Genomic DNA, 13,570 nt, shown 5'->3' on the forward strand with positions numbered 1-13,570 from the left:
CCTCCAATATATATACAGCAGCAGAGTCAGATATGGGTGTCCACCTAGATATATACAGCAGCAGAGAGTCAGATATGGGTGTCCCCCAATATATATACAGCAGCAGAGTCAGATATGGGTGTCCACCTAGATGTATACAGCAGCAGAGAGTCAGATATGGGTGTCCACCTAGATATATACAGCAGCAGAGAGTCAGATATGGGTGTCCACCTAGATGTATACAGCAGCAGAGAGTCAGATATGGGTGTCCCCCTAGTTATATACAGCAGCAGAGAGTCAGATATGGGTGTCCACCTAGATGTATACAGCAGCAGAGAGTCAGATATGGGTGTCCACCTAGATATATACAGCAGCAGAGAGTCAGATATGGGTGTCCACCTAGATGTATACAGCAGCAGAGAGTCAGATATGGGTGTCCACCTAGATATATACAGCAGCAGAGAGTCAGATATGGGTGTCCACCTAGATATATACAGCAGCAGAGAGTCAGATATGGGTGTCCACCTAGATATATACAGCAGCAGAGAGTCAGATATGGGTGTCCACCTAGATATATACAGCAGCAGAGAGTCAGATATGGGTGTCCACCTAGATGTATACAGCAGCAGAGAGTCAGATATGGGTGTCCACCTAGAAATATACAGCAGCAGAGAGTCAGATATGGGTGTCCACCTAGATATATACAGCAGCAGAGAGTCAGATATGGGTGTATATATACAGCAGCAGAGAGTCAGATAGGGGAGTCGTCCAATATATATACAGCAGCAGAGAGTCAGATATGGGTGTCCACCTAGATATATACAGCAGCAGAGAGTCAGATATGGGTGTCCACCTAGATATATACAGCAGCAGAGAGTCAGATATGGGTGTCCACCTAGATATATACAGCAGCAGAGAGTCAGATATGGGTGTCCACCTAGAAATATACAGCAGCAGAGAGTCAGATATGGGTGTCCACCTAGATATATACAGCAGCAGAGAGTCAGATATGGGTGTATATATACAGCAGCAGAGAGTCAGATAGGGGAGTCGTCCAATATATATACAGCAGCAGAGAGTCAGATATGGGTGTCCACCTAGATATATACAGCAGCAGAGAGTCAGATATGGGTGTCCACCTAGATATATACAGCAGCAGAGAGTCAGATATGGGTGTCCACCTAGATATATACAGCAGCAGAGAGTCAGATAGGGGGGTCCTCCAATATATATACAGCAGCAGAGAGTCAGATATGGGTGTCCACCTAGATATATACAGCAGCAGAGAGTCAGATATGGGTGTCCACCTAGATATATACAGCAGCAGAGAGTCAGATATGGGTGTCCACCTAGATATATACAGGAGCAGAGAGTCAGATATGGGTGTCCACCTAGATGTATACAGCAGCAGAGAGTCAGAAAGGAGTGTCCACCTAGATGTATACAGCAGCAGAGAGTCAGATATGGGTGTCCACCTAGATGTATACAGCAGCAGAGAGTCAGATATGGGTGTCCACCTAGATATATACAGCAGCAGAGTCAGATAGGGGTGTCCACCTAGACATATACAGCAGAGAGTCAGAGAGGGGTGTCCACCTAGATATATACAGCAGCAGAGAGTCAGATATGGGTGTCCACCTAGATATATACAGCAGCAGAGTCAGATAGGGGTGTCCACCTAGATATATACAGCAGCAGAGTTAGATAGGGGTGTCCACCTAGATATATACAGCAGCAGAGTTAGATAGGGGTGTCCACCTAGATATATACAGCAGCAGAGAGTCAGATATGGGTGTCCACCTAGATATATACAGCAGCAGAGAGTCAGATATGGGAGTCCTCCAATATATATACAGCAGCAGAGTCAGATAGGGGAGTCCACCTAGATATATACAGCAGCAGAGTTAGATAGGGGTGTCCACCTAGATGTATACAGCAGCAGAGAGTCAGATATGGGTGTCCACCTAGATGTATACAGCAGCAGAGAGTCAGATAGGGGAGTCCACCTAGATATATACAGCAGCAGAGAGTCAGATAGGGGAGTCCACCTAGATATATACAGCAGCAGAGAGTCAGATATGGGTGTCCACCTAGATATATACAGCAGCAGAGAGTCAGATAGGGGTGTCCCCCTAGTTATATACAGCAGCAGAGAGTCAGATATGGGTGTCCACCTAGATGTATACAGCAGCAGAGAGTCAGATATGGGTGTCCACCTAGATATATACAGCAGCAGAGAGTCAGATATGGGTGTCCACCTAGATATATACAGCAGCAGAGAGTCAGATATGGGTGTCCACCTAGATATATACAGCAGCAGAGAGTCAGATATGGGTGTCCACCTAGATATATACAGCAGCAGAGAGTCAGATATGGGTGTCCACCTAGATGTATACAGCAGCAGAGAGTCAGATAGGGGTGTCCACCTAGATATATACAGCAGCAGAGAGTCAGATATGGGTGTCCACCTAGATATATACAGCAGCAGAGAGTCAGATATGGGTGTCCACCTAGAAATATACAGCAGCAGAGAGTCAGATAGGGGAGTCGTCCAATATATATACAGCAGCAGAGAGTCAGATATGGGTGTCCACCTAGATATATACAGCAGCAGAGAGTCAGATATGGGTGTCCACCTAGATGTATACAGCAGCAGAGTCAGATATGGGTGTCCACCTAGATGTATACAGCAGCAGAGTCAGATATGGGTGTCCACCTAGATATATACAGCAGAGAGTCAGATAGGGGTGTCCACCTAGATATATACAGCAGAGAGTCAGATAGGGGTGTCCACCTAGATATATACAGCAGCAGAGAGTCAGATAGGGGTGTCCACCTAGATATATACAGCAGCAGAGAGTCAGATATGGGAGTCCTCCAATATATATACAGCAGCAGAGAGTCAGATATGGGTGTCCACCTAGATATATACAGCAGCAGAGAGTCAGATAGGGGTGTCCACCTAGATATATACAGCAGCAGAGAGTCAGATATGGGTGTCCACCTAGATATATACAGCAGCAGAGAGTCAGATAGGGGTGTCCTCCAATATATATACAGCAGCAGAGTCAGATGTGTCATCCATGTTTGCTATGATTGTCCATCAATGTCTATAGGGATCTGAAGACCTTAACAGACGTCCCTCCTAATGTCCCCAGATCACATGGACTCCGCCAAGAGAGAGGAGTGAGCTGCATGAAGACCCCTCTGTCATCCTCCTCCAGACTCCTCTGTCCTCCTCCTCCAGACTCCTCTGTCCTCCTCCTCCAGACTCCTCTGTCCTCCTCCCACAGACCCCTCTGTCCTCCTCCTCCAGACTCCTCTGTCCTCCTCCCACAGACTCCTCTGTCCTCCTCTGTCCTCCTCCTCCAGACTCCTCTGTCCTCCTCCTCCTCTGTCCTCCTCCTCCTCTGTCCTCCTCCTCTCTCCTCCTCTGTCCTCCTCCTCCTCCTCTGTCCTCCTCCTCTCTCCTCCTCTGTCCTCCTCCTCCTCTGTCCTCCTCCTCCTCCTCTGTCCTCCTCCTCCAGACTCCTCTGTCCTCCTCCTCCTCCTCCTCTGTCCTCCTCCTCCAGACTCCTCTGTCCTCCTCCTCCTCCTCTGTCCTCCTCCTCTGTCCTCCTCCTCTGTCCTCCTCCTCCTGTGTCCTCCTCCAGACCCCTCTGTCCTCCTCCTCCTCTGTCTTCCTCCTCCAGACTCCTCTGTCCTCCTCCTCCTCCTCTGTCCTCCTCCTCCAGACTCCTCTTTCCTCCTCCTCCTCCTCTGTCCTCCTCCTCTGTCCTCCTCCTCCTCTGTCCTCCTCCTCCAGACTCCTCTGTTCTCCTACTCCTCCTCCTCTATCCTCCTCCTCTGTCGTCGTCCTCCTCCTCCTCCTCTGTCCTCCTCCTCCTCTGTCCTCCTCCTCCTCTGTTCTCCTCCTCCTCCTCTGTTCTCCTCCTCCTCCTCCTCCTCTGTCCTCCTCCTCTGTCCTCCTCCTCTGTTCTCCTCCTCCTCCTCTGTCCTCCTCCTCTAGACTCCTCTGTCCTCCTCCTCCTCCTCTTCTGTCCTCCTCCTCTGTCCTTCTCCTCCTCTGTCCTCCTCCTCCTCCTCTGTCCTCCTCCTCCTCTGTCCTCCTCCTCCTCCTCTGTCCTCCTCCTCTGTCCTCCTCCTCTGTCCTCCTCCTCCTCTGTCCTCCTCCTCCTCTGTCCTCCTCCTCCTCTCTCCTCCTCCTCCTCTCTCCTCCTCTGTCCTCCTCCTCTGTCCTCCTCCTCCACTGTCCTCCTCCTCCTCTCTCCTCCTCTGTCCTCCTCCTCTGTCCTCCTCCTCTGTCCTCCTCCTCCACTGTCCTCCTCCTCCTCCTCTGTCCTCCTCCTCTGTCCTCCTCCTCTGTCCTCCTCCTCTGTCCTCCTCCTCCTCTGTCCTCCTCCTCCTCCTCCTTCATCCTCCTCCTCCTCTGTCCTCCTCCTCCTCTGTCCTCCTCCTCTTCCTCTGTCCTCCTCCTCTTCCTCTGTCCTCCTCCTCCTCTGTCCTCCTCTGTCCTCCTCTGTCCTCCTCCTCCTCCTCCTCTGTCCTCCTCCTCCTCTGTCCTCCTCCTCCTCCTCCTTCATCCTCCTCCTCCTCTGTCCTCCCCCTCTGTCCTCCTCCTCCTCCTCTGTCCTCCTCCTCTTCCTCTGTCCTCCTCCTCCTCTGTCCTCCTCTGTCCTCCTCTGTCCTCCTCCTCCTCCTCCTCCTCTGTCCTCCTCCTCCTCATGGTCCCATTGGCAGTGACATCATCTTCTGTGTGATCCTATATTTACCTTCCTGACGTTATAGAAGTCGCGGTGGGGGACGCTCTTTAACTCCTTCAGCTCCGCCATCTCGTTCAGCATCTCGTGGAGGTTAAACTTGGACCCCAGGAAGTTGAGGCGGCGGTGACAGTAGGTTTTTCTGTGGGAAAATGTCCATAGAGATAATAAGGATTATTTTTATAGCGCAGAACTGGCGGACGAGAGCGATGACATCACAACCGCCCGGCTCCTCGATATCTGACCGCGCAATATTCTGCGTCATTTTATCCCTAGAAAGTGCAACAAGCGACTGTTCTGGATCATGTGACATTAACCCTTCCGTCTTATCAGCTCCCTCCTAGTCCAGACGGTTCATCACATCTCAGGCTCCAACTGCTGTTCTGCTATAACCAGCAACTGCATTGCCTGGGGTGGCGTTTCCCAACCACGGTGCCTTCAGCTGTTGCAAAACTACAACTCCCAGCATGCCCGGACAGCCAACGGCTGTCCGGGCATGCTGGGAGTTGTAGTTTTGCATCAGCTGGAAGCACCCTGGTTGGTAAACGCTGATATATACTCATGGAAGAACAGACATCACCAGTATAGTTCACATCTACACTGTTGTCAAGATCTCCACTTGCTGTCAGTGAATGATAACATTCTTGAAAAACAGAGCATTGTCTAGACTGGATACAATTGTATCACTTCTCAGCTGAGAGCAGGACTAGCTATGTACAATGTATCAGTCTGGAGTCCAGGGTGTTTAGCTCACAGAGCATTGTCTAGACTGGATATAATTGTATCACTTCTCAGCTGAGAGCAGGACGAGCTATGTACAATGTATCAGTCTGGAGTCCAGGATGTTTAGCTCACAGAGCATTGTCTAGACTGGATACAATTGTATCACTTCTCAGCTGAGAGCAGGACTAGCTATGTACAATGTATCAGTCTGGAGTCCAGGATGTTTAGCTCACAGAGCATTGTCTAGACTGGATACAATTGTATATACTTCTCAGCTGAGAGCAGGACGAGCTATGTACAATGTATCAGTCTGGGGTCCAGGAGGTTTAGCTCACAGAGCATTGTCTAGACTGGATACAATTGTATATACTTCTCAGCTGAGAGCAGGACGAGCTATGTACAATGTATCAGTCTGGAGTCCAGGATGTTTAGCTCACAGAGCATTGTCTAGACTGGATACAATTGTATCACTTCTCAGCTGAGAGCAGGACGAGCTATGTACAATGTATCAGTCTGGAGTCCGGGATGTTTAGCTCACAGAGCATTGTCTAGACTGGATACAATTGTATCACTTCTCAGCTGAGAGCAGGATTAGCTATGTACAATGTATCAGTCTGGGGTCCAGGATGTTTAGCTCACAGAGCATTGTCTAGACTGGATACAATTGTATCACTTCTCAGCTGAGAGCAGGACGAGCTATGTACAATGTATCAGTCTGGGGTCCAGGATGTTTAGCTCACAGAGCATTGTCTAGACTGGATACAATTGTATATACTTCTCAGCTGAGAGGAGGACGAGCTATGTACAATGTATCAGTCTGGAGTCCAGGGTGTTTAGCTCACAGAGCATTGTCTGGATACAGATACAGGGATCTGCTGCTCTACAGTCATCACTTTTCCTGGAGACAATAAACCTAATTTGTAGACATCTCGGGAATGTCCTTCACACCGGCGCCAGCGGATATATCACGTATGACGGTGATCGTGTTCGCCATTGTTCTATTACATATGTGCGGTATGTAGCAGAGACTCGTCACCGGCTTTATATTCATTTCCATTATACCCGATCCTGGGCTGATCCGAACATCTCCAGACAAAACCAGAAGAACCTGTTCCTGGAATCCTCATTAGCGGAGGAACGCCGCTCGCCAACACAATGTGTCACAGATAACTCTGCCCTCCCTGTCAACACTGCGTGCCGGCGAGTCACATGACACGATTGTGTAAGCAGCTGTGTAAATGTTTTTTTCTTAAACTATGGTGAAGATATCGGCATTTTTTGCGCTATGGAAGGTAAGAAGTTGCCTTTGGATATGTCATAAAATCGATAATTTATATTAGAAACAACCAAATCCTTACTATCCTTAACCCTCGGTCACACGGCTGATTATCAGGACGAATGCTGATCACCAAGATTGCTGCTCCTTGGTCAGCGAGAGCCTTGACCAACATTTCATACAACCAACCAGCCAACCAACCAATCAGCAACTGTTCACCCGATAACAAATCAACCAAATAACCAACCACTTATCTAAGTAACCATCCAACCAAATACTTCACTTATCTAAGTAACCATCCAACCAAATACTTCACTTATCTAAGTAACCATCCAACCAAATACTTCACTTATCTAAGTAACCATCCAAACAAACTCTACGTATAACTAACTCTTTACTCAACCAACCTCTGCATCTAATAATCCAGACATATATCTCTTCCTCCAAACAGATACCCAGCCAACCATCCATCCCTTTACTTAACTAACTCTTCATCCAACCTGATAACCAACTAACCAAATAACCATCCCTTCACTCAACTAACCAACCAACTAACCAGCATTTGTAACAAACTGTTCTGAACGCTGGAGCTGGAAGCTCGTGACGTCATAGCCCCGCCGATCATAACTTTATGCCCCGCCCCCTCAATGCAAGTCTATGGAAGGGGGCATGACGGCTGCCACGCCCCCTCCCATAGACTTGCATTGAGGGGGCGGGGTTATGACGTCACGAGCTGCCGTCTCCAGCATTCAGAACAGTTTGTTGCAAATGCTGAGCAGCGGAGTACCCCTTTAACTTATCTACGTATCCATCCAATTACCCATCCTTTCATCAAATCAAAAAAACAACCAACTCTTCACTAGACAAACTCTACATTTAGGCAACTAACAAACTATCTCATTACTCAACCAACTCTGCATCTATTAAGCAAGCCACACATCTCTTCATCCATCCAACTAAATAACCAACCAACCGTTCATTTAACTAATTCTTCATCCAACCAAATAAACAACCCTTAAACATATCTAAGTATCCATCCAACCAAATCACCAATCAACCTTTAACTCATCTAAGAATCCATCCAACCAAATAACCAACCAACCAACTTTTAACTCATCTAAGTATCCATCCAACCAAATAACCAACCAACCAACCTTTAACTCATCTAAGAATCCATCCAACATGTCACCCATCCTTTCATCTAACAAAAAAAACTCTACATTTAGCCAACTAACAAACTATCTCTTTCTTCAACCAGCTCTGCATATAATAAACAAGCCAAACATCTCATCCTCCAACCAACCAACCAACCAACCCCCCTCCGTTTACTCAAGTAATTCTTCATCCAACCAATCAATGAACCTTTCATCCAGCTCTTCACTAAACAAACTCTACATCCAGCTGCCTAACCAACTATCTCTTTACTCAAACAACTCTAATCTTATAAGCAAGACATAGATCCCTTTCTCCAACCAGCCAACCCTTCACAAACTCACTCTTCATCCAACCAAAAATCAACCAGTTCTTTACCCTACAAATTCTTCATTCAGCCAACGAACGAACTCTGCATCTTGGATTGATAAAAAATGTGTATAGTGAAGAGCTGGTTGATTTTTTTGGTTGAATGAAAGCTTTATTAATTGTTGGATGAAGAGTAAGTTGGAAGAGTTGGCTGGTTCTTCTCACCATCCAACCAACCATTTACTCAACCATCTCTTGATTTAACCCTCTAACCAACTCTTTACTCAACCAACTCTGCAATTAACAACTCTGTATGTCTTGTTTGTTATATACAGAGATGGTTGAGTAAATGTTGGTTGGTTGGTTGGATTGATAAAGAATTTGTATAGTGAAGAGCTGGTTGCTTTTGTTTGGTTGAATGGAAGGTTCAATAATTTATTTGGTTGGATGTAGAGTAAGTTGAGTGAATGGTTGGCTGGTTCTTCAAACCGTCCAACCAACCATTTACTCAACCTTCACTTGATTTAACTATCTAACTAACTCTTTACTCAACCAACAACTCTGCAACCAACAACTCTGCAACACTTTATTGAAGACTCATAAAGAAGTGGCCACCTCTCTTTATAGGATCACTGACCATCAGCATGGGTGGGTGGTTAAGGCCCCCAGGTCTACCAGGGCATGTGGCTCATGTGCCCTGCTTATAATCTGGTCATAAGGTGAGACATCTACATATAGGATCCTGTGGGGGACCCAGCCTATGTTGACTCCATCCCCATTGCCCATGTCAGAGAACGTGACAACATAAAAGGCGGGTTTCTTATCTCTGGATAAAGGATATGCTAGTGTGACCCATCATCAGTGTCCTATTTTACTTTTAGTTATGGACCTCCTTACTTCAATGTGTGGATCTTGATATTGGATAGACCAGTTGGATTATCTATTCCTCTACAGAATTGTTCCCTAGCTTCAGGCTCTCCAGCTATAGCAAAACGTAAAACTTCATCAAGCTCTGAAAGACACCGGCTGAGATAATAGTCCTCAGTTTGGGGGACACTGCTGTACAGTCTTTTATAGTCACCACTACAGGATGACAAATAGTTTTGACTTACGTTGGGCCATCAGCGATGAGAGCCAAGATGTGACTGAGGTCAATGGTGTAGGTCTGAAGGTCGGGATATGGTAAACTCCTCGGCTCATTGGCTTCAGCCATCTCCATGTTGTCGTAGACATATAGAATCCCGGCTCTCATTCTCACCACGTAGTTAAGATTTGGAGGAACATTATCTAAGTTGTAAGGATCCTCGTCACCCGGGGGCGGATTAAAGACTGTAAAATAAGAACAAATGGAGAAATGTAGAGTTTGTGTTGTATGTGAAGTGTGACTGACAAGTTAGTGGCCACTCACAAAGTTTTGGTGTCCACAATGGACTGGTGGTTGTTTCTTTGGCTGGTGGCTTTGAGAAGGGTCTCGGGGCAGCAGACTACAAAGAACCCCCTCAAAACAATTGGAGGTCCAAGAAATGAGAGGCCCTTTTCTGATTGCGACATGTACATGGCAAGTTGTAAATGATCATTTTCTTTGCAGTAGGTGATCAGGTGTTGGTTTGCTAATGGGGCGATCACATACTAATAAAAAATGGTAAAAAAAAAAACTCCTACCTGGAGCCACCTCGTCTTCCATCCTCCAGCTTTCTTCACTGGTGCACAGGTACTGAGCGGTAATTCTGGGGAAGCGGTGATATGCCAGCCGGGAGTATTTCTCCCTTATCAGGAGAGCCTTGGCGAGTCGTAGTGCAGCCTGTTCATAGTCGTCGACCGTGATCTGAGAGGGAAGGGATATTTTGAGGATTATTTGGAGGAATATTTTATTTCACTTGATATAGTTCTCATACAATTGTCTAATCTCAAAAGTAAAAATACATTGTGCCTCTTCTGTCAATCATCACACGATAGAGGAAATATAATGCTCTAGCATCGATTCAGTTCATGTACAGAGACTCATAAAGTGTTGTGTATTTTTTTTAATTATGGTGCAGATGACAATTATTTGTGCTATGTAAAAAAAAGAACAAGAAATGAGAAACTAACCAAATCATTACCCAAACAAAGCAACTAATCAATTAACTTAATCAACTCAAACCAACCAACCAACCAGCCATCTCTTCACTGAACTAACTCTTCATCCAATTAACCATCCAACTTATTATCCAACTAACCAACCAACCATCTCTTCACCCAACCAACTTCCAATTTCACCAATTAACTAGTGTTGCTCGCGAATATTCGCAATTCGAATTTTATTCGCGAATATCGCATATTCGCGAATTCGCGAATATTCGCGAATATAGCGCTATATATTCGTAATTACGAATATTCGTTTTTTTTTTTTTTCTTTTTCACAGTACACATCACAGTGATCACCCCTCTCTGCTTCCAGCTTATGTGGTGTAAGAAGGCTCTAATACTACTGTGTGAGACTGGTGTGCGAATATTCGCATATACGAAAATTAGAATATGCAAATTTCCGCATATGCGAATTCTCGCTTTTGCTAAATTTTGTATATGCAAATTTTTGCATTTGTTAATTTTCGCACACGCGAATATTTCGCATATGCGAAAATAAAATGAGAATATTACGAATATGCGAATATTCGCGAATATTACGAATATTCGTCCATATATTCGCGAATATTCGCGAATTCGAATATGGCCTATGCCGCTCAACACTACAATTAACCAACCAACTCTTTACTTAACCAACTTTTCATTTAACCAACCAACCACCTCTTTACTCAACTAACTCTTCATCCAAGAAACCAACCAACCAGCCATCTCTTCACTAAACTAACTCTTCATCCAATCAATAAACCAACCACCTCTTCATACAACCAGCTCTTCATCCAACAAGATATCCAACCAATTCTTTACTCAACCAACTTTATCTGAACAACCAACCAATCAACCAACTCTTTATTTAACCAAGTAAACAACAGACTATTTATTTATTTATTCAACCAACCAACAAGCCAACCAGCTCTTTACTCAATTTATAATTCAGCAAAATAGCAACCAATTTCTTAATCCAACAAACTAACCAACCATTTATTACACTAACACTTCATTCAACCAATCAACCAACCAACATCAATGGAGTGTTCAGCCAATGGTAATGGGAAGTATATGGCCAACTTTACTCTTCGTGCAACACTCTTCAATGAGATTCAAGATCTGAGTAATGTTCTTACCCCAGCACAGTAATCTCCACTTATGGTGACTCTCTGGAATTCAGGGACATCATACGGCACTAGGGCAGGCAGCGTGGAACCCCGTAGAATCGGAAGTGGTGTCTCCACTGGGGATACGGGAGATGGAATTGGTGTTATGGTGGGTGGAGTCTTCCAATCATGAGGAGGCATTTGAAGAGACAAAGACTGGGATCGAATGATCTTGAAGCTTTTCTTTCTAAATCCCAAGAAATTAATAAGGAGAAGTTATTGTATGTTCCTTACTATGACAGTAAAGATATTCAGTGTGCACGTGTGGATGGTTCTGTGACGTTTACAAACGTGGCTTGTGGCTTCCCTGACCGGTTCCTTAGAATCTGAGGATGCTGGGTACGTGGTCCTGCGACAGAGTCAGGGACAATACGCTACATCTATGGCTCCAGTTTACTGGGCAAGTATACATCACAAGGCCAATCTATATGTAGATTAGTGATGAGCGGCATAGGCCATATTCGAATTTGCGATATTTTGCAAATATTTGGACGAATATTCATCCTATATTCGCAAATTTTGCATATTCGTTAACTTTTCTTCCCATGCATATTCGTCATAAAATTAGCAAAATTAAATCTTTCAACTAACTACTTACCTATTAGTTGCTAGGGATGTTGCTACCTTCTGGCAACTGTATTTGCTTCCTTCCAATTGGCCCACAAGCTAAAAGAAGGGAGGGATCAGTGTCCTCTGGAAGTGCCGATATTTGCATAATTTTTGCATAAAATTTGCATTCGCATATTCGCCTTCTTTGGACCACAAGCTGGAAGGAGGGAGGGATGGTAACTTTTTATTTACACAGTACACGTCACTGTGATGCGTACGGTCATAACGAATAAAATTTGTGATATTCTAAATATTCGTGGAATCGCGAAGTGCCGATATTCGTGAAAAAACTTCGCTATTCGAATATGTGGTTAACACGAATGTAGATCAGCCGGTGTATGGCGGTGCTCTGCCACACTGAGTAGGACTAAATTTATGTTCATAACCGAGGCAAAAATCTAAAGCGTCCAGAGTAACAATCCACATCCCTTCGTGGTGTACCCCTGAATTTCACCATAGATTTTTACTATACCCCTGAATTTCACCATAGATTTTTACTATACCCCTGAATTTCACCATAGATTTTTACTATACCCCTGAATTTCACCATAGATTTTTACTATACCCCTGAATTTCACCATAGATTTTTACTATACCCCTGAATTTCACCATAGATTTTTACTATACCCCTGAATTTCCCCTAGATTTTTACTATACCCCTGAATTTCACCATAGATTTTTACTATACCCCTGAATTTCACCATAGATTTTTACTATACCCCTGAATTTCACCATAGATTTTTACTATACCCCTGAATTTCACCATAGATTTTTACTATACCCCTGAATTTCACCATAGATTTTTACTGTACCTCTGAATTTCACCATAGATTTTTACTATACCCCTGAATTTCACCATAGATTTTTACTATACGCCTGAATTTCACCTTAGATTTTTACTATACCCCTGAATTTCACCACAGATTTTTACTATACCCCTGAATTTCACCATAGATTTTTACTATACCCCTGAATTTCACCATAGATTTTTACTATACCCCTGAATTTCACCACAGATTTTTACTATACCCCTGAATTTCACCTTAGATTTTTACTATACCCCTGAATTTCACCACAGATTTTTACTATACCCCTGAATTTCACCATAGATTTTTACTGTACCCCTGAATTTCACCATAGATTTTTACTATACCCCTGAATTTCACCATAGATTTTTACTATACGCCTGAATTTCACCATAGATTTTTACTATACCCCTGAATTTCACCATAGATTTTTACTGTACCCCTGAATTTCACCATAGATTTTTACTATACCCCTGAATTTCACCACAGATTTTTACTATACCCCTGAATTTCACCATAGATTTTTACTATACCCCTGAATTTCACCATAGATTTTTACTATACCCCTGAATTTCACCACAGATTTTTACTATACCCCTGAATTTCACCTTAGATTTTTACTATACCCCTGAATTTCACCACAGATTTTTACTATACCCCTGAATTTCACCATAGATT

General features: G+C 44.4%; 1 protein-coding gene across 1 annotated transcript in view; it reads right to left on the bottom strand.

Moving 5' to 3' along the window:
• AMPD3 (adenosine monophosphate deaminase 3) overlaps positions 1 to 13,570 on the bottom strand; it is a 58,572-nt gene that overhangs the window by 18,559 nt on the left and 26,443 nt on the right. The window contains 4 exon segments of the mRNA XM_056523099.1: positions 4,752 to 4,881; positions 9,312 to 9,528; positions 9,862 to 10,024; positions 11,448 to 11,664. Of these exon segments, the coding sequence (XP_056379074.1) occupies positions 4,752 to 4,881; positions 9,312 to 9,528; positions 9,862 to 10,024; positions 11,448 to 11,664 (727 nt within the window).

This window comes from Hyla sarda, chromosome 6, assembly GCF_029499605.1.
Source record: "Hyla sarda isolate aHylSar1 chromosome 6, aHylSar1.hap1, whole genome shotgun sequence".
Lineage (NCBI taxonomy): Eukaryota > Metazoa > Chordata > Amphibia > Anura > Hylidae > Hyla > Hyla sarda.